Source organism: Pseudoliparis swirei, chromosome 9, assembly GCF_029220125.1.
Source record: "Pseudoliparis swirei isolate HS2019 ecotype Mariana Trench chromosome 9, NWPU_hadal_v1, whole genome shotgun sequence".
NCBI classification, from domain to species: Eukaryota; Metazoa; Chordata; class Actinopteri; order Perciformes; family Liparidae; genus Pseudoliparis; species Pseudoliparis swirei.
Genome location: NC_079396.1, coordinates 1,121,856 through 1,149,484, shown reverse-complemented (window position 1 = coordinate 1,149,484; position 27,629 = coordinate 1,121,856). Strand labels below are relative to the sequence as shown.

The window sequence follows — 27,629 nt, the reverse complement described above, 5'->3', positions numbered from 1 at the left end:
AATTGAGACTGGAATAACAAATGATGCCGAGGTGTCTGTGAGAACGTCGTACATGTTTAGTCATGTTGGAGATTTATTAGACACATCCAATAATATCACATCGAGGTCTGGATGGGGGAAGGTATTATATTTTACCACACCAATATTTTTTTATAAAGATAATATTGAAGAAAAAAAACTATGTGAATGAATAGGTATACACATGTCCAAGCTGATATGGAGAGAAGGCAGGGGGCATATGATCTATAAACCCTCCCAATTTCCCAAAGGTGATGACATCAAATTGCACAGTTGTTGTGTGTGGACGGATTTCCTTTGGACCTCAGATACAAGTCATGTATTTCTTATTAAGTGTGAATATTTGAGTAATTATTGATGGAAATAGCTGGTATTCAAACACATGAAGTAAGGAACCTCCTTCTGAAGCAACATCCTTGTTGGAAATCTTTAATTTGGTCCCACTTGACAAAAAAAAGGCCTCCGTTTTGTTGCATAATGAAATGACTTATAATGGCTATATGTCAGTGTAATCAAAGTGTTGTTATACCATATTTTAAAAATATATTATATGTATAAATATTATGGATGATGGAGGGCTCAATCTGAATATCATTTGATTCCGTGAATGCAGCATCTGGTCACGTCTGGCCGTTGTTTTGTTGCATTCCTGCGGAGGGTTTGACCTTTGACCTGGTTGTTGCATTCCAAAGAGGCTTGTCCCTGCAGCAGCAGCAGCAGCAGCTCCAGCCCTGCACTCACACACTGCTCCTGTGCCACCGAGAGACGATGCGTGTTGAGCTAGTTTAGAGACCAGGACAGCGGACGCACAGCAGCAATAAGAGCCACCAGCAGACACACTAGCCGACACCGTAGCAGCATCGTCTTTGAGGGGAGAGGAACGCCTTGTTCTGGTCCACACGCACAGCTAACCAAAACCGGAGTTAGCCATTTTTTTGCTAAGCAGCTAAAAGCGCCGTCGCACTGAGGCTTCGTAGACACACAGCAGGACAGACACCAGCAGAGGAGATGAAGGACAAACAGAAGAGGAAGAAGGAGCGGACCTGGGCTGAGGCGGCTCGCATGGTAAACACTGTCTTTGAGTCGCTGCATGTTCATTATGTGGTGTGACGTGATCATCCAGGTGTGTTGTTGTGTTCTCCTCACGGCCACTACCTGCACGCTGCTGTACTATCACACAGGTTAGCCCACACTGTGTCTGCAGGACATGTAATAAAGAACATTACACATGTGCTGCTTGTGTTTCTGGCTGCCAACATAAAGAGCTAACCAGCGGTAGCCACGTAGCCCGACGTGCTAACGCTGGCTAGCAAGCTAACGTCCACCTCTCCTGTTTTGAGCTCTTTGTTTGCTAGCTAGTCCGATGCTAATTACTATCTGAGCTACCTGAGTGTCTCCAGGCGTGTTCATGCACTCACTGTGAACCCGTCAGTCAACACGACGCGATGCTGCTGCTCTCATCACGTCTCCGACCGGGCTACCAGAGCGCTATACGGGCTATTTGCGTTAGCTACGTGATTAACGCTGGACCATAATGGAAGCTCCGGTTAGCTTAAGCTAACGGCTAACAGTAAACACTAGTGTGCATACAGATGGGCATGGAATGGTGCAGGGACACCAAATACGTCTCATTAACGTTGTTGGACGTTACAGCAGCCAGACAATGTGGGAAGATTAGACAGGAAGCTGTTTTATATTTAGGAAAGAGGGGCTGTCACTTTAGACGGTTGAAGGCTAACTACTAGCAAACTGCTGGGATATTTACTCAAATATACACTTAGTTAATGAATCAAAGCAATCTGGGTCGTTGGGTTCTGGTTGTTTGCGTCCACGTAGGTGTGTAACGCGTCAGCTGTAGTTACTGGTCCCCCCCAGTGAGCGGGCACTGGGTTCACTGGTGACGGGTCTGTTTGGCCAGATAGGCCCAAGCTGGGAGAGACCCACCGGCTCCATGTGTCTCACGCGAAGCGGCTGCACAGGACAGTACGCTGGATTCAATCTGGTTCAGAAGGTCAATTAAAGGAGTAGTCTGTTTTATTTTTTAAATCACATCCCTATTATAGACTGCACCAGACACAGGACCAGCTTCCACTGAATCTCACTTATATGAGCACTTAGTGACACGTCCATCCGGACACAACTTCCATCTGCACCATCATGTCTGTCTGCACTCATATCCCACAAGTCACTGTTGTTTTCGCATGTGTCCTCCTGTAAATCACATGTATGTGCACCTCGAGCTCATCACTACATCCAGACTGTTGCTGTCCTGGCTCCTGATTGGTGGAACCAGCTTCCCACTGACATCAGGACAGCAGGAAGTCTGCAGCTTCCACCGGAAACTAAAAACACATCTCTAGACTATACCTGGATTAAAACACAGATTAGCACTTCAGTGGCTCCTAAATATCTTATTGTGGTACTTTTGTAGTTCGACTATGTTGAGGAAATGTTACTTTCTGTATTCTTGTTGTTCTTAGTTTGTACTCTAGGTTGATTCACTTATTGTAAGTCGCGTTGGATAAAAGCGTCTGCTAAAGGACATGAGATGTAATGTATGTGCGACCAGAGCGTACGTTTCTCTGCACGTGGCCAATAAAGCTGATTCTGATGCGAGCTGTGATGAAGGTTATGAGGAGGCTTCTGTCTCTCAGCAGCTGGTCCCCTATGCACTCCTGGCTACTTCACGATGGACACAATAGATTCTTAAGTGCAGTTCAGTTCTGCTTTTAGGAAATGTATAGTCACCGTTTCACTATATCTTTAATCCTGAGTTTGTGTTGCTGTTGGACTGCATTCAATTGAAATTAGTTTGTGATATTCTTTACCCTCATTTTCACACGTTGGATGAGCAGAGCGTTAATTCCCCTCTCGATATAAAGCAGTTGTTTGTGTTGCCGTGGCCGATGTCCACTGTGCACTGTCGTCCCATCAGGAACAAAAGAACTCAGGGATCTTGGCTTCAATATGGCGCCACAGAACCGTGGTTATCCTGTGCGTGGGTACCGACAGCACCGGGTCAGGGCCCGAGTGTCTGGAGGCACCCTGTAGCTCTCTCCTCGTTCTTGGGTGGAGGGTGCGTCCGATGCTGTGTTTAGGGGCGTGTCCTATGCTGTGTGTAGGGGTGTGTCCTATGCTGTGTGTCCTATGCTGTGTGTAGGGGCGTGTCCTATGCTGTGTGTCCTATGCTGTGTGTAGGGGCGTGTCCTATGCTGTGTGTCCTATGCTGTGTGTAGGGGTGTGTCCTATGCTGTGTGTAGGGGTGTGTCCTATGCTGTGTGTCCTATGCTGTGTGTAGGGGTGTGTCCTATGCTGTGTGTCCTATGCTGTGTGTAGGGGCGTGTCCTATGCTGTGTGTAGGGGCGTGTCCTATGCTGTGTGTCCTATGCTGTGTGTAGGGGTGTGTCCTATGCTGTGTAGGGGTGTGTCCTATGCTGTGTGTAGGGGCGTGTCCTATGCTGTGTGTAGAGGCGTGTCCTATGTTTTGTGTAGGGGTGTGTCCTATGCTGTGTGTAGGGGTGTGTCCTATGTTGTGTGTCCTATGCTGTATGTAGGGGCGTGTCCTATGCTGTGTGTAGGGGCATGTCCTATGCTGTGTGTAGGGGCGTGTCCTATGCTGTGTGTAGAGGCGTGTCCTATGTTTTGTGTAGGGGCGTGTCCTATGCTGTATGTAGGGGCGTGTCCTATGCTGTGTGTAGGGGCGTGTCCTATGCTGTGTGTCTCCGGTTCTCTCGTGGCAGGAGGAGCAGGTCTGTCTGACAGCTGGTGTTCATGGAGAGAGGGCGTTATGGAGGGCCCATGTGTGATGGGGCTCCTGTGTTCTCTCATCTAACCAGGAGTCCCTATCTGTGTGAACACGCTCCTTCACCAGCGTTAGGCTGGACCTCATTACTCTCTGCTTCAGAAGGAGGTTCTGCTCAAGGGTTTGTGGCAGATTTTAGCCTCAATGATACTGTTGTTTCCTTGTAGAAGGAAGTGTATTATATATGATTTTATATATATACACTACCGTTCAAAAGTTTGGGATCACTTAGAAATGTCCTTATTTTTCAAAGAAAAGCATTGTTTTTTTCAATGAAGATAACATTAAATCAATCAGAATTACACTATACATTGTTAATGTGGTAAATGACTATTCTAGGTGGAAACGTCTGGTTTCTAATGAAATATCTCCAGAGGTGTATAGAGGCCCATTCCATCAACTATCACTCCAGTGTTCTGATGGTACATTGTGTTTGCTAATCGCCTTAGAAGACTAATGGATGATTAGAAAACCCTTGAAAACCCTTGTGCAATTATGTTAGCACAGCTGAAAACTGTTTTGCTGATGAGAGAAGCTATAAAACTGGCCTTCCTTTGAGCTAGTTGATTATCTGGAGCATCACATTTGTGGGTTCGATAAGACTCTCAAAATGGCCAGAAAAAAAGAAGTTTCATGTGAAACTCACCAGTCTATTCTTGTTCTTAGAAATGAAGGCTATTCCATGCGAGAAATTGCAAAGAAACTGAAAATTTCCTCCAGCGGTGTGTACTACTCCATTCAGAGAACAGCACAAACGGGCTCTAACCAGAGCAGAAAGAGAAGTGGGAGGCCCCGGTGCACAACTCAGCAAGAAGACAAGTACATTAGAGTCTCTAGTTTGAGAAATAGACGCCTCACAGGTCCTCAACTGGCAGCTTCTTTAAATGGTACCCGCAAAACGCCAGTGTCAACGTCGACAAGCCAATCCAACTTGTGGCATGTGCTTCAGGAAGCGTGGGGTGAAATTTCAACAGATTATATTATATATATACACTACAGTTCAAAAGTTTGGGATCACCCAGACAATTTCGTGTTTTCCATGAAAACTCACACTTTTATTTATCAAATGAGTTGCAAAATGTATAGAAAATATAGTCAAAACATTGACAAGGTTAGAAATAATGATTTGTATTTGAAGTATTAATTTTTTTCTTCAAACTTTGCTTTCGTCAAAGAATGCTCCTTTTGCAGCAATTCCAGCATTGCAGACCTTTGGCATTCTAGCTGTTAATTTGTTGAGGTAATCTGTTGACATGTCACCCCACGCTTCCTGAAGCACCTCCACAAGTTGGATTGGCTTGATGGGCACTTCTTGAGGACCATACGGTCAAGCTGCTCCCACAACAGCTCAATGGTTGAGATCTGGTGACTGGCCACTCCATTACAGACAGCAAGCTGCCTGCTTCTTCCCTCAAGAGTTCTTGCACAATGTGGAGGTGTGCTTTGGGTCATTGTCCTGTTGGAGGAGGACATTGGCTCCAATCAAGCGCTGCCCACAGGGTATGGCATGGCGTTGCCAAATGGAGTGATAGCCTTCCTTATTTAAAATCCCTTTTACCTGGTCCAAATGTCCCACTTTCCCAGCGCCAAAGCAGCCCCAGACCATCACATGACCTCCACCATGCTTGACAGATGGTGTCAGGCACTCTTCCAGCATCTTTTCACCTGTTCTGCGTCTCACAAATGTTCTTCTGTGTGATCCAAACACCTCAAACTTGGATTCATCTGTCCAGAACACCTTTTCCCAATCTTCCTCTGTCCAATGCCTGTGTTCTTTTGCCCATACCAATCTTTTCTTTTGATTGGCCAGTCTCAGATATGGCTTTTCCTTTGCCACTCTGCCTAGAAGGCCAGCATCCCGGAGTCGCCTCTTCACTGTCGACGTTGACACTGGCGTTTTGCGGGTACCATTTAAAGAAGCTGCCAGTTGAGGACCTGTGAGGCGTCCATTTCTCAAACTAGAGACTCTAATGTACTTGTCTTCTTGCTGAGTTGTGCACCGGGCCTCCCACTTCTCTTTCTGCTCTGGTTAGAGCCCGTTTGTGCTGTTCTCTGAAGGAGTAGTACACACCGCTGGAGGACATTTTCAGTTTCTTTGCAATTTCTCGCATGGAATAGCCTTCATTTCTAAGAACAAGAATAGACTGGTGAGTTTCACATGAAACTTCTTTTTTTCTGGCCATTTTGAGAGTCTTATCGAACCCACAAATGTGATGCTCCAGATAATCAACTAGCTCAAAGGAAGGCCAGTTTTATAGCTTCTCTCATCAGCAAAACAGTTTTCAGCTGTGCTAACATAATTGCACAAGGGTTTTCAAGGGTTTTCTAATCATCCATTAGTCTTCTAAGGCGATAACACAATGTACCATTAGAACACTGGAGTGATGATGAAATGGGCCTCTATACACCTCTGGAGATATTTCATTAGAAACCAGACGTTTCCACCTAGAATAGTCATTTACCACATTAACAATGTATAGAGTGTATTTCTGATTGATTTAATGTTATCTTCATTGAAAAAAACAATGCTTTTCTTTGAAAAATAAGGACATTTCTAAGTGATCCCAAACTTTTGAACGGTAGTGTATGTATGTTGAGCTGGTCAATGGGGTTACATCTCTAGCTCTTTGTGTCATAGTTTCATGTGTTTGTCTTCTAGAAGTATAAAAACTGTGTTGGTGTCTTCCAGGTTTTGGAGAACTTCTCTGATGCTCCAATGACCCCCAAACAAATCCTCCACGTCATCCAGACCAAGGGGCTGAAGGAGATGAGGTCACACACACACACACACACACACACACTTTAACGCTGCATGACATCATTCAGGATGCTAATGTTCACACACTGGTGGGAGGAGCTAACATTCACACACTGGTGGGAGGAGCTAACATTCACACACTGGTGGGAGGAGCTTACATTCACACACTGGTGGGAGGAGCTTGCATAGTATTCACAGTGACGATGTGGCTCATTTGTCCATGATAACTCATTGTATTATATTTTAATACAGAATGTGTTTCCTGTTTTAACTGACCTCACATCAGCTGAGTGTGTGTGGTTATAACGATGTCCCTTCTGTGCTCCTCCATGCACCACCTGTCCTGCTGACGGCCTCACCAGGAGGTAGGTTGGAGGGTCCGAGACCTTCATTACATACATTAATAACGTATTTCCTGTCAGCGATCGCGTGTTGTTGGTGCGCTCTGTTCCGCTATCGGTGCGTTCACGGCACAATGAGCCCAATACGGAACACGGCCCCCATGTCGCAAGATCTGAGACTGGGCGCGTTCTGATTGGCTCTCAGCTAACGAGGCTAACAGCGCTAACGATGGCGACAGAGTAAACGGTGTTCGTTCTAGCTGGAGGGTGATGCGCTTCTAGTCATAATTATTTCATAACACTTGTTGTCGTATTCTCTCATCCGAGTTCCTGAGACTTTATAATCACTTTCTGTTTTATTTGATGTTTTATTAAGAAGCGTTCTGAATGCATTGGGATGTTTGATGGATCCAGTCGAACAGACAGAGCGTCTTAAAGGTGCTTAACGGCTCCTCATACGCTCGGCCTGGATTCAGTTTGCACAATACGCTAATTATTAGTAACTTCCCCAACATAATATCAGTTTATATTATATATATTGTAATATGAAAGTTAGCACATGTTGCATCACAGGGTGAAGCTGACGGCTTCATGAACACTCATTGATTTTACTGTTTTCATTCTATGCACATCCATGTGTGTACCTGTGTGTGTACCTGACTGTGTACCTGTGTGTGTGAGAGAGAGTACCTGTGTGTGTGTGTGTGTACCTGAGTGAGTTTGTACCTGTGTGTGTACCTGACTGTACCTGTGTGTACCTGTGTCTGCAGTGGCACCGCCCCACTGGCCTGCCTGGTCACCATGCTGCACTCCCAGGTGCGGGGCGACCGAGTGAAGGACAGCATCTTCTTCAAGCTCCCAGGCCGGATGAGCCTCTTCACTCTCAAGGTGCTCACACACCTCACCTTGACCCTCAGACACCTGTCTGCCTGAGAGGAGCATGTTCAGAGCAGCTAGTCCAGGAGCCTGTTGACGGGGCTGTGAACACACCTGCTCCACGGCGGATGCTCTAGTTTATACAATACATAGATATGAGGACTCCTGCTGAACCTTGTTTGTCTTCTCCACACTGGTAGAAAAACGCCCTCCAGTGGACGAAGACCACGTCGGAGTCGGAGACTCCGGCCGAGTCGACCAGCAGCGCCGCCGCCGCCTCGGCTTCCAGCAGCGCGGCGGCGGCGTCCTCGGTCGACGCCGGTGAACAGGAAAGCTGCGACTCCACGGAGATCACCGCCAGTGGAGACAACGACGGTGAGGCTACACCTACACGAGGGGGGGCGGCCACGCCTACCTGCTCACCACCTGTGTCTTCATGCTCTTCACCTGTGTCTTCATGCTTCTGGTTTCTCACCAGACATAAAGTTATGATATCAGGGACATCTAACGCCCTCATGCCTGGGTTCATAACATTAATATCATATGTATATATTATTTATATTTATATATATATATAATTTAAATATATATATTGATATATACATATAATTTATATATATTTTAAATATATATTTATTTATATAAATATATATATTTATTTATATCCATCCATTATCAATACCACTTCATCCTCATTAGGGTCACGGGGCGCTGGAGCCGATCCCAGCTGACAGGGCGAAGGCAGGGACACCCTGGACAGGTCACAGTCCATCTCAGGCTCACATAGAGACAGACAACCATTCACTCTCACATTCACACCTATGGGCAATTTAGAGATCAATTAACCTGCTGCATGTCTTTGGACTGTGGGAGGAAGCCGGAGAACACGGAGGGAACCCACGCTGCCACGGGGAGAACATGCAAACTCCACACAGAAGGACCGCCCACACCGGGAATTGAACCCACGGCCCTCTGGCTGTGAGGCGACAGTGCTAGCCACTACACCACCGTACAGCCCACATTTATTTATATTTATATATATATATATATATATATATATATATTAGGGCTGTCAATCGATTTTAAAAAAATTAACTAATTAATCGCACATTTTGAAATTCATTCATTTAAAGTTTTTTTCTTCTTTTTAAAGACCAAACTTCACACAGAGCTGTGTTTTCAAAGAGGCTCCTACCTATAAAGTGCCAGCGAGGTATTTAATATTGTGGATGATAAATTGTTTCTTCAGTGAAACATCAGATTAGTTAAAAAAAATATATATATTGAGACCCCATTGGTCCTGTCATCTTTAACACTGAGCAGCAGAACCAGTGGCCTTGGTGACTGACTGACATTCACATATGTCACGTTAACCCTCTGGAGGCTCATGTTCTCCATTTTACAAAAAAATGTAAATTCACCTTTTAAAGGCGTTTGCATATGACACATACCCACGTGTTATACATCAAACATTCCAGAACAATCTCATCTCATCTCACTATTCAATGAGGCACATTGTCCTCGTGCCATGTTCTCTGGCTTCTGACTGACAGGCTGCTAATGAGCCTCACCTGTGAGGTGGGAGGTCCTTTGTGATTTACTGAGTGTTCATTGGTTGTTTTTTTCGGAAAATGTTGACAGACAAACGGATTGACCAATCACGGTGAAAGTTTCGTGTGACGAGTTCTTTCCGCGCCGCGTCCCCGACCGTCGCCCTCCGTTCCTCTGTGTATCAGAGGGGGAGACGGGAGGAAGGAGGAGCAGGAGGAAACGCGACTGATTCATCCACGAGTTAAACTGATTTATGATCCTTATTTTCGCAGAGAAATAATTGTTTTAAAAGCGGAAACAGTGTTAAACCGTACTGCCGCGGCTTGACACTCAGGGGAGTGAAAAAACTTCAACGAACACCGGAAGTAAACAAAGTTACGTTAAAATATTTTAGTGCGTTAACGCGGCCAAATTAATCGCATAGATTAACGCGTTAACGCTGACAGCCCTAATATATATATATTATATGTGTGTGTATATATTCATGACATCACCCGTAGGCTCACAGCTCGGTGACTTCACCTCTAGTCTGAATGTCTCTTCAGCTCCACGAGAGCAGCGGTTACATTCACCAACAGCGGAGCAGCTCAACTCTGATTGGCTCTCACAACTCGGCGTCGGGACAATATTTAATATTTCAACTTGAGGCAGAAAAAGGCAAATCTATCGCGCTGCGCAATTCGCGTCCATCACATTGACTCACGTCTGTGCGTTGACTTCATGACATCTACTCGCATGAAATAATAATAATAATTAGGGCTGTCAGCGTTAACGCGTTAATCTATGCGATTAATTTGGCCGCGTTAACGCACTAAAAATATTGTAACGCAATTAACGCAACTTTGTTTACTTCCGGTGTTCGTTAAAGTTTTTACACTCAAACCGAGTGTCAAACCGCGGCAGTACGGTTTAACACTGTTTCCGTTTTTAAAACAATTATTTCTCCTCGAAAATAAGGAGCATAAATCAGTTTAACTCGTGGATGAATCAGTCGGGTTTCCTCCTGCTCCTCCTTCCTCCCGTCTCCCCCTCTGACACACAGAGGAACGGAGGGGCGACGTGTCGGGGGACGCGGCGCGGAAAGAACTCGTCACACGAAACCTTCACCGTGATTGGTCAATCCGTTTGTCTGTCAACATCTTGGGGAAAAAACAACCAATGATCACTCAGTAAATCACAAGGACCTCCCACCTCACAGGTGAGGCTCTATAGCAGCCTGTCAGTCAGAGAGCAGAGAACACGGCACCAGGACAATGAGCCTCATTGAATAGAGATGAGATTGTGCTGGAATGTTTGATGTAGAACACGTGGGTATGTGTCATATGCAAACGCCTTTAAAAGGTGAATTTACATTTATTTATTTTTATGTATAAAATGCCCCCAGCCTCCAGACAGTTAACGTGACATATGTGAATGTCAGTCAGTCACCAAGGCCACTGGTTCTGCTGTTCAGTGTTAAAGATGACAGGACCAATGGGGTCTCAATATACTTCTTTTTTTTTTACTAATCTGATGTTTCACTGAAGAAACAATTTATCATCCACGATATTAAATACCTCGCTGGCACTTTATAGGTAGGAGCCTCTTTGAAAACACAGCTCTGTGTGAAGTTTAGTCTTTAAAAAGAATGAACTTTTAACTTTTAATCGCGATTAATGAATTTCAAAATGTGTGATTAATTAGTTAATTTTTTTAAATCGATTGACAGCCCTAATAATAATACATTACATTTGGAGGTGCCTTTCAAGTCACCCAAGGTCACCTTACAATAAAATCAAACAGGATAAAAGTATGAAAGATAAAAACAACATTAAAACAGAACATCAACATAAAAACAAGTGAAGTGTACAGGATCCAGTTACAGGCATGAGAATCCCTCACCTTTCGGCGAAATTCGCCGTTTTGAAACCAAAATAGGTGACGGACGTGAATCGTGTAGATCCGAAGAGTTTTTGTTTTGGGGTAGGGGGGGGGGGGTGGTCAATTGGCCGGCCGGCGTTTATGAGATTGGAGTGGGACACGGAGAAAATGTGGAGTGGTGCTCTTCGCAATAGAACATCTTTGATGGGACGTGTCGCGTCTCGGCCAATCAGCGTCAAGATGTCTTCAGCGTTTGGTGGTTTAGGTTAGCTTGAATGTTAGTCCGCTACATCTGCTGCTGTCACGCTGCATGGTGTAGCGATGCTAACAAAGTACCCGTACGTTAAAAACGATGTGATTTAGCATATTTTTAGTATCGATACTTCATTAAAAGAGCGCGGGATCAGAGCGCACGCGCTGCTCCGTGTCAAGCTGTCTGCGCACACTGCGCAGCGCTAACAGAGAGTGCCGTTAAGTGGTGGAATTTTCGGCTTTAAAAATAAAAAAATAAAAAGATGCAATGTGAAATGTTTAAGTTCAGTCTGTAAAGTTGTGTAACTCTACAGCTGCTCATCCTGATGAACTCTGTATCATCTGGTCAGATACAGACTAACGGCCTCATAGTGATAATCAATGCTATGATGGCTCCATGTAGTTTCATTAATATATTGTAGGCTAATACTAATATTACTGCCATTTGTTAAGTGTTGGTAAAAAGTGAACCATACCGATATGTTATTTATTACTATTATAGATAAATATACCAGTGTCTTATTTATGGTATACTGTTTTTATGGTATTGTATCAGTATCATGGTATTTATGGCAGGTATGGTATAGAACAGCGATTCCCAAAGTGTGGGCCGCGAAGGTACTGCAGGTGGGCCGCGAGGTCATTTACAATAAATAAATAAAATGTTTTTAATTTTCAATTTTGAAAAGCTTGAAATTAATATAAAAATATTTATGATTTAAATTACGTGTTATTCTTTTATCTGACCTATTTTTCTGACCGCCAAACAAAACAATGTCCAATGGGGCGCCCTCTTATAGTATTAGTTTATGTTTTGATCAGAGTTGTGATCAGCGCCGCCGCTCCCATAGTGTACTACGCGCTGCGCGTAGGGCACCAAGTCCTGAGGGGGCACCACAAAATAGGCAACTCAAAAAATCCTCAGTTAGAATAATTATAATGCCGATATTATTTCAGTCTAGAAATATTAGGCGCCTTTTCGGCATGTATATCACAAAACCGGCAGAACAAGAGATATATTTAATCGCTCAGCACCCCCGTTAACACTTCTCGGGTCGCATCGCTCTGCCGTGACGCGCGCCGCCACATCCGCGCACACAGGTGAACACACTCACTAGCGTCGTCCCCCCCCCCCCCCCCCGTCGACAACGTGTCGTCAACGCTGGTTGTGATTAAAGGGTCGCAGAAGATTTTCAGATTTCAAATTGGGCCGCGGCATTCTTGAGTTTGGGAACCGCTGGTATAGAAGATCGTGACAACCAGGTAGAGGCAGAACAGACTCAAGGAACAGACTCAAGGCTCAGCAGAGCACAAGACTTGAAGACTTGTTCACGCCAAAAAAAAAAGGAAGTTGGTTCATGAATGACCATATTATACACAATATTACTATTATTAGGGTCCGAGCGACAGACGAAGTCTGTCCGAGAGGACCCTATTGAAATTGTTAGGGGTATTATTCTTCTTCTGGATTTTTATTTTAGAACATTGGGGGCATATTGGGGGTATGTATCATATCCCAAAACTCACCAAATTTGGCAAGCTTGTCAGGCTTGGTGAAAATAGACGGATGACACCGACCTCGAAATTCGGCTTTCAAAAATTGCTCTCTAGCGCCACCTGGAAGTTTGACCGGCGACGCCCCTCACCCAGTATGTTCAAATGACTAGCTTTTATTTTTCCCAAGTCCACTTGGACCTGCTCTACAAAAAAGCCTCTCAGGACCCTAAGCTCCGCCTCCTTAAATTTGGGGGCATATTGGGGGTATGTATCATATCCCAAAACTCACCAAATTTGGCAAGCTTGTCAGGCTTGGTGAAAATAGACGGATGACACCGACATCGAAATTCGGCTTTAAAAAATTGCTCTCTAGCGCCACTTGGAAGTTTGACCGGCGACGCCCCTCACCCAGTTTGTTCAAATGACTAGCTTTTATTTTTCCCAAGTCCACTTGGACCTGCTCTACAAAAAAGCCTCTCAGGACCCTAAGCTCCGCCTACTTAAATTTTCGGCCATATTTTATTTTGTGAAAAACACATCAGAGGCGTTTTCTCCGACATACGGGGTCCAATTCAAACCAAACCTATTGGAGATAATGATCATGGAAGCTATATCATCTAAGATCTATCATCTTATTTCAAATATATCATTGTGGTAAGGATCTATGGCCCAACGAACATTTTAGGGGCGTGTCCTGTTTTGTAATGCTCATAACTTCAACACTATTGGGGGAAAAAAATAACAGACTTTCAGGTTATGTGCAGAAGGGAGCCTGAAACATTCACAGCGAATTTCGTGCAATTTGAACCGTAGGGGGCGCTACAATAATTCACCAAAGTTGGCCGTTTTTGGCGTTTTTTGGCGTTTTTTGCTTGAATTGGCCCTTTTCCACTTTTTCCCCATCGATTATTTCTCCCACAAAACGCCAACAGAATCGGCTAAAAATCAGTTTTATAGAATCTCAAGACTTGAATAATGAACACTGTGAAAAAAATCGGACTTTTCGTCGGTAGAAAATGTACGTTTTTTTACTGCCAATAATTTTGTACTTTCTGTGATTTCTTTATGTTAAAAACTATTGCTTAAACTCATCCGATACTTCCCCAAAAAATCATGTGTGATGCCAGTCAAGGCCTGAACACATTCACACGAAGAAACAAGCACATTTCTTGGAGGAACACCTATTGATCACCTATTGAGAAGTAAAATAACCAAATTTTTCTGCCCAAAATAATGTGAGCTCCTACGGCTGCCTGTAAACCAGCTGTCTCATAGCTCACCATGATAAGTGTTGGTCTGGACACCTGGAGATGCGTGTTCGATTCCAAGATAAGGCAGCTTTTTTTCATCACTTTTTTTTTTTACATTGAATTTACATGACGTGATCTCTACTTCACGTAGGGACACACAACGCATGAATATGTTCACGTAGTTAAAGCGCCACCTAGTGGCTCAACTGGACTTCCTTCAGTCCACCCCAAAATTGTTTGACTAGCCCGTTATTTAGAATGGAATAAGAACTCTCTCTTTTTCTCTCTCCTCTCTCTCTCTCTTTCCTTCTCTCCTCTCTTCTCTCTCTCTTTTTCTCTCTCTTCTCTGTCTCCTCTCTCTGTCTCCTCTCTCTTCTCTCTCCTCTCTCCCTCTCTCTACTGCCCTCCTGCTGGTCTGATACGGATCCGTATTGCCCTCTTACGTCATTTTCAAAATGAGCTATATTGATAGATAGCCAAGAGCAGTGGTCCTCAAACTAAGGCCCGCCTCCACATTTGGCCCGGCCCTCTGAACAATACCAGAGAGGCATTATGATTTTTTTTCAGTCTGGCCACGCAAATCCTAGACAAGCCCGTTATTTAGAATGGAATAAGAACTCTCTCTCTCTCTCCTCTCTCTCTCTTTTTCTCTCTCTCCTCTCTCTCTCTCTCTCTCTCTCTTCCATGACGTGGTCTATACTTCACGTAGGGACACATGACGCATGAATATGTTCACGTAGTTAAAGCGCCACCTAGTGGCTGAACTGGACTTTGTCGAATCCGCCCCAAACTTGTCGCTCGTTACAAGTCACGGCCCGAGTCGAGTCCGACCGGCGCGGGTGAGCGAGGACCCGTTCGACGCTGCTTGCAGCTTTAATTATTCTTCTTCTGGATTTTATTTTTGAACATTGGGGGCATATTGGGGGTATGTATCATATCCCAAAACTCACCAAATTTGGCAAGCTTGTCAGGCTTGGTGAAAATAGACGGATGACACAGACCTCGAAATTCGGCTTTAAAAAATTGCTCTCTAGCGCCACCTGGAAGTTTGACCGGCGACGCCCCTCACCCAGTATGTTCAAATGACTAGCTTTTATTTTTCCCAAGTCCACTTGGACCTGCTCTACAAAAAAGCCTCTCAGGACCCTAAGCTCCGCCTACTTAAATTTTCGGCCATATTTTATTTGGTGAAAAACACATCAGAGGCGTTTGCTCCGAAATGCGGGGTCCAATTCATACCAAACCTATTGGAGATAATGATTATGGAAGCTATATCATCTAAGATCTATCATCTTTTTTCAAATATATCATTGTGGTAAGGATCTATGGCCCAACGAACATTTTAGGGGCGTGTCCTGTTTTGTAATGCTCATAACTTCAACACTATTGGGAAAAAAAACAGACTTTCAGGATATGTGCAGAATGGAGCCTGAAAGATTCACAGCAAATTTCGTGCAATTTGAACCGTAGGGGGCGCTACAATAATTCACCAAAGTTGGCCGTTTTGGGCATTTTTTGGCGTTTTTCATTGATTTGGCCAGTTTCCACTTTTTCCCCTTCGATTATTTCTCCCACAAAACGCCAACAGAATCGGCTAAAAATCAGTTTTATAGAATCTCAAGACTTGCATAATGAACACTGTGAAAAAAAACGGACTTTTCGTCGGGAGGAAATTTATGTTTTTTTACTGCCAATAATTTTTTACTTTCTGTGATTTCTTTATGCTAAAAACTATTGCTTAAACTCATCCAATACTTCCCAGAAAAATCATGTGTGATGCCAGTCAAGGCATGAACACATTCACAAGAAGAAACAAGCACATTTCTTCCAGGAACACCTATTGATCACCTATTGAAAAGTAAAATAACCATAATTTATTCACTTTCACCATAATCTTACCCCCTACAGCTGATGCAATAACATCTAATCAGTGGTACAGAGCAATAGGTGCTTGCCTAGTGACACAGACACCTGTTTTTGATTCCTGGCTAAGGCAAAAATAATGTTATCTGGGTTTTTTCTACACTTTTCTTAGAGACATATGATGCATGGATATGTTCACAGACTCAAAGCGCCACCTAGTGGCTCAACTGGACGTCCTTCAGTCCGCCCCAAATTTGTTTGACTAGCCCGTTATTTAGAATGGAATAAGAACTCTCTCTCAATCTTTTTCTCTCTCCTCTCTCTCTTTTTCTCTCTCTTCTCTCTCTCTCCCTTCTCTTCTCTGTATCCTCTCTCTGTCTCCTCTCTCTCTCCCTCTCTCTACTGCCCTCCTCGCTGGTCTGATACGGATCCGTATCATTTTCAAAATGAGCTATATTGATAGACAGCCAAGAGCAGTGGTCCTCAAACTAAGGCCCGCCTCCACATTTGGCCCGGCCCTCTGAACAATACCAGAGAGGCATTATGATTTTTTTTCAGTCTGGCCACGCAAATCCTAGACAAGCCCGTTATTTAGAATGGAATAAGAACTCTCTCTCTCTCTCTTTTCTCTCTTCTCTCTCGCTCCTCTCTCCTCTCTCTCTTTTTCTCTCTCTCCTCTCTCTCTCTCTTCCATGACGTGGTCTATACTTCACGTAGGGACACATGACGCATGAATATGTTCATGTAGTTAAAGCGCCACCTAGTGGCTGAACTGGACTTTGTCGAATCCGCCCCAAACTTGTCGCGCTCGTTACAAGTCACGGCCCGAGTCGAGTCCGACCGGCGCGGGTGAGCGAGGACCCGTTCAACGCTGCTTGCAGCTTTAATTATAGGCCCAATCACTGACTTGGTGTCAGAATGGAGGACCTACAGATTATCATACAGCACCCCCCCCCCCCCCCCTCGCGCCTATCTTTCTCACCTTTTTCACCCCTGACCCGTTTTCATGCCTGCAGTTATAGAGAGTATGCCAGTTTGAACAGGTGAGTTTTGAGTTGAGACTTGAATGATGTGATGGAGTCTGATTGTCTTATGTGTGGGGGGAGGGAGTTCCAGAGCCTGGGTGCTGAGCAACTGAAGGCTCAGGCACCCATGGTGCTGAGGCTTGACGTGGGGATGGTTAGCAGTCCAGAAGAGGATGAGCGGAGGGTGCGGGAGGGAGTGTATTCCTGAAGGAGGTAAGTGGGGGCCAGATTATGGAGAGTTTTGTAGGTGAGGAGAAGGTTTTTGAAGTCGATGCGGTATTGTACAGGGAGCCAGTGAAGTTGGATGAGTACAGGAGTGATGTGGTCCGATGATTTGGTACAGGTGATGATCCGGCGGCCGAGTTCTGAATGATTTGCAGTCTGTTGATGAGTTTGGTGGGGAGTCCGGTGAGGAGGGCATTGCAGTAGTCGATGCGGGATGTGACAAATGAGTGGACCAGGATTTCGGTGCTGGACTGGGTCAGTGATGGGCGGAGTCTGGAGATGTTGCGGAGGTGGAAGAATGCAGTCCGGGTGATGTTTTGAATATGGGGTGCAAATGAAAGGGTGCTGTCCAGAATGACGCTGAGGCTCTTGACTTGGGGGGAGAAGGGTACAGGGAATCCGTCGATGATGATGGGTGGAGCTGTGGTGTGTTTGGATTTGGTAAGGATGGATTTGGAGCCGATGAGCAGGGCCTCAGTTTTATTGCCATTTAGTTTTAGGAAGTTCCTTCTCATCCAGCTCCGGATGTCATCAAGGCAGGTGATGAGGGAAGTAGGAGGGATGGCCGCAGTCGGTTTAGTGGAGACTTGTGTGTCGTCGGCGTAGCAGTGAAAATGGACCCCATGGTGACGGAGGATTGTGCCCAGGGGGAGGAGGTAAATGGTGAAAAGAAGGGGACCCAATACTGACCCCTGGGGCACTCCCAGTGAAACACCCAAACACCCAGACTTGTGGTTCTTAAGCTGAACGAATTGTTGGCGGTCAGTGAGGTATGATGTGAACCAGGAGAGTGCAGTGCCAGTGATTCCAATGTCAGCCAGGCGGTCCAGGAGCAGAGGGTGCAAGATGGTGTCAAATGCTGCGCTGAGGTCGAGGAGGATGAGAATGTAAGGAGTCCGGAGTCTGCTGCACGGAGGAGGTCGTTGGTGATTTTGACCAGGGCTGTTTCAGTCCTATGTTTTTGACGGATTGGAAGGGTTCATGAAGGTTGTTTGTGTCAAGGTGGGACTGTAATTGTGCGGCAACCACCCTTTCAAGTGTTTTGGAGATGAAGGGGAGGTTTGAGATGGGTCGGTAATGGTTTAGGACAGCTGGGTCAGCACCGGGTTTTTTCAGGATAGGTGTGATGGCAGCCAGTTTGAGAGTGGGGGGTACAGTACCAGTGGTGAGGGAGGAGTTAATTATGTTGGTGATCATGGGGGAAATAGATGGCAGACAGGCTTTGACAAGGCAGGTGGGAAGAGGATCGAGCTGACGGGTGGTGGTTTTGGCTTTATGGAGGAGTTCCGAGATGGTGTGTTCTGATACTGGGCTGAAGTCGGTGAGGGAGCTGATGAGAGGTTGGCCAGTCGTGATCATCCAGGGTCGATTGTTTCAGGAGGTGCTTGATAAGGCCAGTTGTTGGTGGATGTTGTTGATTTTAGAGCTGAAGAAGTCCAGGAAGGCAGTGCACTGATCAGTGGAGATGTCTGGAGGGAGAGTTTTAGGAGGCTGAAGTAAGTGGCTAACTGTTGAGAAGAGGACTCTGCTGTTGCCTGTACCAGTATTGATTAGGTTAGAATAGTATGCAGATTTAGCAGTGGTGAGGGCTTTCTTGTAGTGTTGAAGGTGGTCCGAGTACATTTGGCTGTGTACTGTGAGTCCAGTCTTTTTGTAGAGTCGCTCCAGTTGACGGCCAGTGGCTTTGAGCTGGCGGAGCTCCGGTGTGAACCAGGGAGCAGTGTGAGTAAATGAGACCGAGCGACTTTTCAGGGGGGCCAGGGTGATGAGGGAAGAGGAGAGGCAGTTATTGGAGTGAGTTACAAGGTCAGCCAGGGAGGATGCTGGGGGAGGAGCTAATGAGGGTGGAAAGGTCTGTGGTGTCGATATGTTTGATGTTTCTGAAGGAGATGGTCCGTTGTTCTTTGGCTTTGTGTAGTTGGGTGTGAATGTCAAAAAGTACAGCTTTGTGGTCGGAAATGGGGAAATCAGTGACATCAATGTTAGTGGGAGTGATGTCAGTACAACAGATTAAGTCAAGAATATGACCTTTGTTATGGGTTGGGAGGTTGACATGTTGTATTATACCAAACCAGTCCAGCAGTGATGTGAAGTATTTAGCAAAGATACAAGCTGGGTTGTCAATGTGGATGTTGAAGTCGCCGAGGAGGATACCAGTGGGGGACATTGCACATACAGCTGTGATTAGTGATGAGAATTGATTGAGGAAAACAGCAGAGGGTTTTGGTGGTCTGTAGATGGTTACAATGATAGCGGGTTTGGGGCCTGTGAGTTTTGCAGCTAAACATTCAAAAGAGGAGTGATGGGGGAGTGTGACAGCAGTGACTTTGATGTTATTACGGTGAAGGAGAGCGAGACCACCCCCCCTCCCAGTCGCACGGGATTAACTAATATAAGAAAAGCCCGGTGGGACAGCCTCGTTAAATTGGGAGAAGTCATTTGGCTGTTGCCAAGTCTCGTGAGGCATAGCATGTCCAGTTTATGGTCAACAATAAAGTCAGCAAGCAACAGAGCTTTCTTACTGAGGGATCTGATATTCAACAGACGGAGTTTCAAACAGGTGAGTGATGTGTAGGTGGTTGCTTTGAGCAGGGGGGACAGTCCACTGTGATTGACAGGACGGGCAGTGTGGGGGGGGCGGGGCCCTGTGGACCAGAAGGAGCGGATGTTTGCGTTACTGTTGTGTTGAGTGTATTGGAAGTTCCGTCCAGAGCCACGGTGGATGTATCTTGGTCGTTTGAGAATGTATTGGTGGGATGCAAGCTGAGGTGAGTGGGTCCTTGAGAAGGTCCAGAGACGTAACATCTCTGTTGCCGAGTAACGGAGCGGCAGAGATGCGCTCGTGAGAGTCGAACATAGCGCAATCCAAAGCAGCAGATTAAAACTCCACATGATGTGAGATCGGGAGCGACGTAATCCAACGGTAGATGGTCCAGGTGATAATGGTGAAGCCACAGAGCCAGTGCAGGTGGGGCAGAGAAGTGCTGGTTGTAGCTTCGCTGGAGACGGAGAAACCAGTTGGACGTGGTCGGAGAGGCAGCGAGGCGGTGTCCTCCGCGTTGACAGGTTAGCGTCCAGGAGAGCCGGCAGGGCGACGGCGGGCCGGTCCCAACGGGTGTGCCTCGCGGGGCGCACCAGAGCAGGCTGTCCAGCACAGAGTGCGGAGATGAGCCACAGGAGTCCCATACAAGTGAGCCCTGTACCGGCGGAGCTAGCTTCTTGCTAACGAGTGGCGAGGTATCAGCCAGGTAGAGACTGTCCAACTGCTGTTTCGGCGTTGGTAGAGCAAGCCAAATCCACGAGACGGAGTTAAAGTCCAACAATCACACAAGACAATCCTTACTATTCAACACAAAACTTTACGAAACTTTTCCGGAGGCGCGGCAGCAACTTGCCAGCGGACCCAACCGGGTGACTTGTTAGTGTTTTTATCCTCACGGCTGTCGGTGTGACTGCAGCTCCTCCTCCTCCTTTGTACTGTAACCGTGTTTCTCTGTGAAGCCTCGGTGGACGAGAGCTCGTCCAGCGCCTCCTGCTCCGCGGAGCCTCCCCCCCCGCCCACCTCTCAGCCCCAGACCCGCCTCAGCAGGGCGGCAGGACTCCAAGGCCGCACAGAGAGCCAGCAGCAGCAGGCCCAGCACGCCCAGACCCGGCTGAGCCGCTCCAGACAGGTCAGAACCACCACGGGGTGATGGGTCAGAGAGGCGGGCCCGAGCAGCTCCAGGTATCCGTGTGGTGCCTGTGGTCACATGTCCGTCCCCCTGTGTGTCCTGCAGTCAGGGCGGCAGAGGAAGAAAGCCGTGATGATGCCTCGCGTCGTCCTCACGCCTCTGAAGGTCAACGGGGAGCACGTCCCCTCAGGTGAGGACCTCCAGAACATCACCGGTCCTGAAGGCAGGGAGAGCCCTTCAGGGGGTAACGCTCTGCTTCTGGTTCAGGGCCCATGAAGAGGAGTCGGGGAGGGGTGGATGTGGACTTTGAGACTCCGGGCTCCATCCTGGTCAACACCAACATCAGAGCGCTCATCAACGTGAGGACCTTCTCGGCCTTCCCCTCGCACTCGCAGCAGCAGCTGCTGCAGCTCCTGCCAGAGGTGGACCGGCAGGTAGGTTCTGGTTCCCCTTAGCAGTGATGTCATACCCATGAAGTACCAACCACTAGGAACCAGTCCAGAGGGAACAGTACGACCTTTGTTCTGGATAGTCGTTCTGTATGAGTTGTGTGAGGCTAAAGATGTTCCTTCTCTCCTTGTGGCCATGTGGTCTCGGCCTCTTCATCCTCGGCCATGTGGTCTCGGCCTCTTCATCCTCGGCCATGCGGTCTCGGCCTCTTCATCCTCGGCCATGCGGTCTCGGCCTCTTCATCCTCGGCCATGTGGTCTCGGCCTCTTCATCCTCTTGTGGTCGTGCTGCGGTTGGTACCTGATGTCCTCTCTGGCAGATCGGACCCGACTCCATGGCTCGACTGAGCAGCTCGGCCCTCAACAACGAGTTCTTCACCCACGCCTCCCAGAGCTGGAAGGAGAGGCTGGCCGAGGGTACGTGCTGCTCCTCCTCCTCCTCCTCCTCCTCCTCGTGCTGCTGTCGTCCCCTGCAGGTTGTTCTGGAGCAGGAGAAGAACTCGTGTCTCAAGGGGCTCCCGAGGTCCGCCATCGTAACGCAAAGCCCTGCATGGGGCCTCGGCCCCCCAGGGGTCCGGGCTGGCGGGTCTTTATCATCCTGGTTCAGCTCCGGAGCTCCCGTTGTTAACCCTTCACCTGTGCTTGGCTCCTTTAGGGGAGTTCACCCACGAGATGCAGGTCCGCTTCCGCCAGGAAATGGAGAAGGAGAAGAAGGTGGAGGCGTGGAAGGAGAAGTTCTTTGAAGAGTACCACGGGCAAAAGTAAGAGCCGCCCTCTGACAGCAGGGCGACGCCTTCTGTTGCTGAGAGACGGGATCTCCTCCGTCTGACCTCCCCCGAGGCGCTCTAACACGTGCTCTGTGCTCTGCAGGTCTGGTCTGACCCGAGAGGAGTCCCTGAAGCTCACCATGAGCGAAGCCGGTGAGGCGGCGGCCGGCGAGGCGGCGGCGGCCTCCGGCGCGCCCAAGAGACGCAGCGTGGGCCGGAGGAGGAGAGACGGCCGCCTGAGGAGGCGCACGCGGGCCGACCTGCGGCGGCGGGCGCGCCGGACCCTCTGCAAGGCCACGCCCCCGGCGCCGCAGTCTGCGGACGCGGCCGAGGCCCCGGACAGCCCGGCGGCCTCCGTCGGCTCCCCCGTGTCCGCCGCCGCCGCCGGGGAGGTGGAGCTGCAGGCCGAGGCCGGCGTGGAGCTGGAGAGCGCCGCCGCGGAGCCAAAGCCCCCCGCCACGCCAGAGCCCAGCCCCACCCGCACCCCCACACCCACTACACCTACACCCACTACACCCACTACACCCACTACACCCACTACACCCACACCCACTACACCTACACCCACTACACCTACACCCACACCCACTACACCTACACCCACTACACCTACACCTACACCCACTACACCTACACCTACACCCACTACACCTACACCTACTGCTGCTACTGCTGCTGCTACCGCTACTCCCACAGCTACTGCAACTCCTACCCCCACACCCACCCACAGCCCCACCCCCACACCCACCCACAGCCCCACCCCCACACCCACTCACAGCCCCACCCCCACACCCACTCACAGCCCCACACCAACCCACAGTCCAGCCTCCAACAGCGCAAACGAGGAGCCTGAGGAGCCCGACGCCGCGGCCCGCCTGCTCCCAGAGGAAGCTCCGCCGGAACTGGCGTCCACCTCCTCGCCGTCTTCTTCCTCCTCCTCCTCCTCCTCCTCTTCCTCCTCCTCCTCCTCCTCCTCTTCTTCGTCCGCCTCCTCGCCGGTGTCCTCCCCCTCCTCGCCGTCTGGCAGACGGGGAGCGTTCGCCGCGGGCCTGGACTTCTCTTCGTCCTCTTCGGCGTCCTCCTCCGGCGTCGCCGCCGACCCGCTGGACGACGCCGCCTCCGCGGTCACCGGCGGCACCGCCACCAGCAGCCGCGACAGCAGCCCCTCCGCCAGCCCGGCCTCCACCCCTCTGCCCGCCGCCCAGCCCAAGGAGCAGAAGAGGAGGCCCGACGAGACTCCGGCCTTCTCCAGCTTCCCCGAAAAGAGGCCGCGGCTTGACGACCGCCAGTCCTTTCGTACCACAATCGACGGCGTCCGCGCGGAGAAGCCGCAGCCGACCGCAGAGGAGCCCAAGGTGCCGCCCATCCGGGTAAGACGCCGCCGCGCGTGACGTGGTTGTTTCTGCTGTTCGGCCGCGAGCTGACGTTTGATTCGCTGTCCTTGTGTCTCCCAGATTCAACTGTCCAGAATCAAACCGCCCTGGGTCAAAGGTCACCCCACCTACCAAATCTGCCCCCGCATCGTGCCCCCCGGCGAAGGCTCGCGGCGGTCGGGGACGGGGGGGGCGCGCACCCTGGCGGACATCAAAGCCCGGGCCCAGCAAGCCCGGGCCCAGCGCGAGGCCGCTGCTGCTGTTGCAGCCGCTGGCGAGGGGGCAGGGCCGGCGGGCGGCGGCCGGCTGCGGCCTCCTGCTGGGCTACCGGATAGCAGCAATGGACGACGAGCGCGAGAGCATCCGGGCCCCGTCGAGCCCGGAGGAGGAGGAGGAGGAGGAGGAGGAGGAGGAGGACCGGGAGGAGGGGGAGGTGGTGGGCTGGAGGAGCCGGGACCGTCTGCAGGCGCGGATCCGTCTGGAGCACAACTACAGCGCCTCCCTGTAGACCCGCCGGGGGCTCCGCAGGGGGCCGGGGGCTCCGCAGGGGGGGCGGCGGCTCCGGAGGAACCCACGTCGGCCGTTGAGCTCACAGACGAGGCGTCGCCCTCGCCGAAGCCAGAGGCGCCCGAGGCCGCCGCCCCCCCATCGGAGACGGCCGACCCGGGTTCTGAGAAGGCGTCCCTGGCTCCGACCTCCATCCCCGACTCGCTGCCCCGGTTCGGGGCGCAGGGCGTGGACGTCATCCAGACGCTGTCCAGCTCCTGCAAGTCCAAAGAGGTCCAAGGGAAGGAGGCGGGGTCGGGCGGCGTGATCCAGCACGGCTCCTACCACGTGGAGGCCCAGGAGGCGTTCCCCCGCCCGGCCGCCTCCCCCCGACACGCCGACTCCGGCGGGGAGAAGGACGACGAGGCGGCGACGCACAGCGACTCCACGGAGACGGCGTCGGACTGCGAGAACGACCTCCAGGAGGACGAGCTGCAGCCGGCCGACGAGGACTGGGCCCCGCGGGGGTGCGGAGCCAAGAGGAACGGCCCGCTGGTCATCTGTGGCCCTCCTCCTCAGAACCAGCAGCCGGTCATCCAGGCCCACGTGTCCGCCGGCCGCCACGGGCAGACCGTCATCCAGCCGTGCTTCCCCAACGGCCTGCCTCAGTACCAGAACCACCACGGGCTCCGGGACGCCACGGTCAAGGCAGAGACCGGGTCCTCTCCGGGCTCCGCCGAAGAGGAGGGTCGCTCGAAACCCAAGAGGCCGGCCGGCGCCGCCAGGCCTGTGTCCAGCGTGGAGGCCAACAACCCGCTGGTCACCCAGCTGCTGCAGGGCAGCCTGGCGCTGGAGACGGTTCTGCCCCCCCACCCCGCCAACCGGCTGGAGATCAGCCGGCTGCAGGGGCCCCGAGCCGCGGCCGCCCGGACCCCAGGGCCCCGCGGCCGGCCCGAGGCCCCGCCTCCCGGCCCGGACCTGAGGGCGGCCTCCGGCCCGGTGTCCTGTGTGAAGGAGGCGCCGCAGTACGGGGCGGTGCCGGTCATCACCTCCCTGCCCCCCTCCTCCTCCTCCTCCTCCTCCTCCTCTGCAGCCGTTCAGAACGCTCACGGCTCCACGCCCTCCCCGGGGGTCGCTCCGGCCCACCGGCCCACACCCAACGGCCCCTCCCCTTCCTGTGCGGACCCGTGTCCCCCGGAGGCGGTGCCAACCATCAAGATCAACTGGCGGCCCTCGCACCCTCAGCCCCGCCTCCTGCACCACGTGGCGGCCGTGGTGAAGATCGAGGCGGGCGCGCGGCCGCCCTGCCAGGCGCTCGCCAAATCGTGCCCCGTCAAACCCACGGGCGCCACCAAGAAGGAGGCGGGCGGCTCGGGGGACGGCTACCTGAGCGGGGGGGCGATGGAGGGCCTCCTCAACATGGAGATGACTTTGGCCCGCATGGCGAAGAAGGAGCACGGCAAGGCGTCCTACTCGTCCTCGCCCGCCCCCTCCGCGCTCCCCTTCCAGCTGTACGGCAAGTTCCCCAAGCACGGCGGCGTGAGCTACACTGCCAACGTGTCCGTGATGGACAACGGCGGCTTCTCCCGCAGCGTGGCGGACGGCGTGCTGCAGCTGCGGCCGCGCCTGACCTCGGGTCAGACCACGCTGAGCATCCAGGCCTTCACGGACGGCTCGGCGGACGAGGTGGCGCTCAAGTGCTCGTGCCGCCTCAAAGCCATGATCATGTGCCAGGGCTGCGGCGCCTTCTGCCACGACGACTGCATCGGGCCCTCCAAACTGTGCGTGTCGTGCCTGGTGGTGAGGTAGTGGGCGGAGCCTGTACAGTAGCAGAGTGGACTGGGAGGAGGGGGAGGAGCTTTGTATAATATAAGTGGTCTGTATTTTTGTTGCAGATTTTCAGATTTATTTCTTTTTTTAGCTGTACTTATATATTATGATTAATATTATTATCATTATTATTATTATTGTGAATTTGGGGCATGGTTGATTGTAAATTGTGCCTTTTTTTTGTTTTGTTTCCTCAAAAACATTTACCTCATGTTCTCTCCCTCCGGCCGTCATCTCTCGGTGGGTGTCATTGTTTTGGTTCCTCGGCAAACCGAGACGTGTTGTTGTCTCTTTGCGCAAAGAAGTATTTTTTTAGCCATTAAAATGAGTAAATGACAAAGTTCACCGGTTGATTTAACTCATTTCATCTTACTACACGCCCTCTGGTGGAGTAATATGGTACTACAAGCTCTCTAGTGGGGTAATATGGTACTACAAGCCCTCTAGTGGGGTAATATGGTACTACAAGCTCTCTAGTGGGGTAATATGGTACTACAAACTCTCTAGTGGAGTAATATGGTACTACAAGCTCTCTAGTGGTGTAATATGGTACTACAAGCTCTCTAGTGGGGTAACATGGTACTACAAGCTCTCTAGTGGAGTAATATGGTACTACAAGCTCTCTAGTGGGGTAATATGGTACTACAAACTCTCTAGTGGAGTAATATGGTACTACAAGCTCTCTAGTGGTGTAATATGGTACTACAAGCTCTCTAGTGGGGTAACATGGTACTACAAGCTCTCTAGTGGGGTAATATGGTACTACAAGCTCTCTAGTGGAGTAATATGGTACTACAAGCTCTCTAGTGGTGTAATATGGTACTACAAGCTCTCTAGTGGGGTAATATGGTACTACAAGCTCTCTAGTGGAGTAATATGGTACTACAAGCTCTCTAGTGATGTAATATGGTACTACAAGCTCTCTAGTGGGGTAACATGGTACTACAAGCTCTCTAGTGGAGTAATATGGTACTACAAGCCCTCTAGTGGTGCAATATGGTACTACAAGCTCTCTAGTGGGGTAATATGGTACTACAAACTCTCTAGTGGAGTAATATGGTACTACAAGCTCTCTAGTGGTGTAATATGGTACTACAAGCTCTCTAGTGGGGTAACATGGTACTACAAGCTCTCTAGTGGGGTAATATGGTACTACAAACTCTCTAGTGGAGTAATATGGTACTACAAGCTCTCTAGTGGTGTAATATGGTACTACAAGCTCTCTAGTGGGGTAATATGGTACTACAAGCTCTCTAGTGGGTAATATGGTACTACAAGCTCTCTAGTGGGTAATATGGTACTACAAGCTCTCTAGTGGGTAATATGGTACTACAAGCTCTCTAGTGGGTAATATGGTACTACAAGCTCTCTAGTGGGGTAATATGGTACTACAAGCTCTCTAGTGGGTAATATGGTACTACAAGCTCTCTAGTGGAGTAATATGGTACTACAAGCTCTCTAGTGGGGTAACATGGTACTACAAGCTCTCTAGTGGGGTAATATGGTACTACAAGCTCTCTAGTGGGGTAATATGGTACTACAAGCTCTCTAGTGGGGTAATATGGTACAAGCCCTGTGGTGGGGTAACATGGTACTACAAGCCCTCTAGTGGAGCAATATGGTACTACAAGCCCTCTAGTGGTGTAATATGGTACTACAAGCCCTCTAGTGGGGTAATATGGTACTACAAGCTCTCTGGTGGGGTAATATGGTACTACAAGCCCTCTAGTGGTGT

General features: G+C 49.7%; 1 protein-coding gene across 1 annotated transcript; it reads left to right on the top strand.

The window, feature by feature from the left end:
- Nucleotides 1-742: 742 nt before the first annotated feature.
- On the top strand, nt 743-26,239 carry asxl1 (ASXL transcriptional regulator 1). Its single transcript, XM_056422304.1, has 11 exons — nt 743-1,083; nt 6,510-6,593; nt 7,688-7,807; nt 7,996-8,170; nt 20,820-20,989; nt 21,095-21,179; nt 21,257-21,423; nt 21,759-21,855; nt 22,094-22,199; nt 22,309-23,575; nt 23,660-26,239. The coding sequence occupies exons 1-11, from the start codon at nt 1,027-1,029 to the stop codon at nt 25,871-25,873; spliced, it is 4,542 nt and encodes a 1,513-aa protein (XP_056278279.1). The 5' UTR covers nt 743-1,026; the 3' UTR covers nt 25,874-26,239.
- Nucleotides 26,240-27,629: the final 1,390 nt, after the last annotated feature.

What these genes read in the sequence shown, in the direction of transcription:
- asxl1 (XM_056422304.1), top strand. Translation starts at nt 1,027, where the DNA reads ATGAAGGACAAACAGAAGAGGAAGAAGGAGCGGACCTGGGCTGAGGCG. An exon ending in TGCCAGAGGTGGACCGGCAG is followed by an intron (nt 21,424 to 21,758) that starts GTAGGTTCTGGT and finishes CCTCTCTGGCAG; the next exon opens with ATCGGACCCGACTCCATGGC. An exon ending in GAAGGAGAGGCTGGCCGAGG is followed by an intron (nt 21,856 to 22,093) that starts GTACGTGCTGCT and finishes TGGCTCCTTTAG; the next exon opens with GGGAGTTCACCCACGAGATG.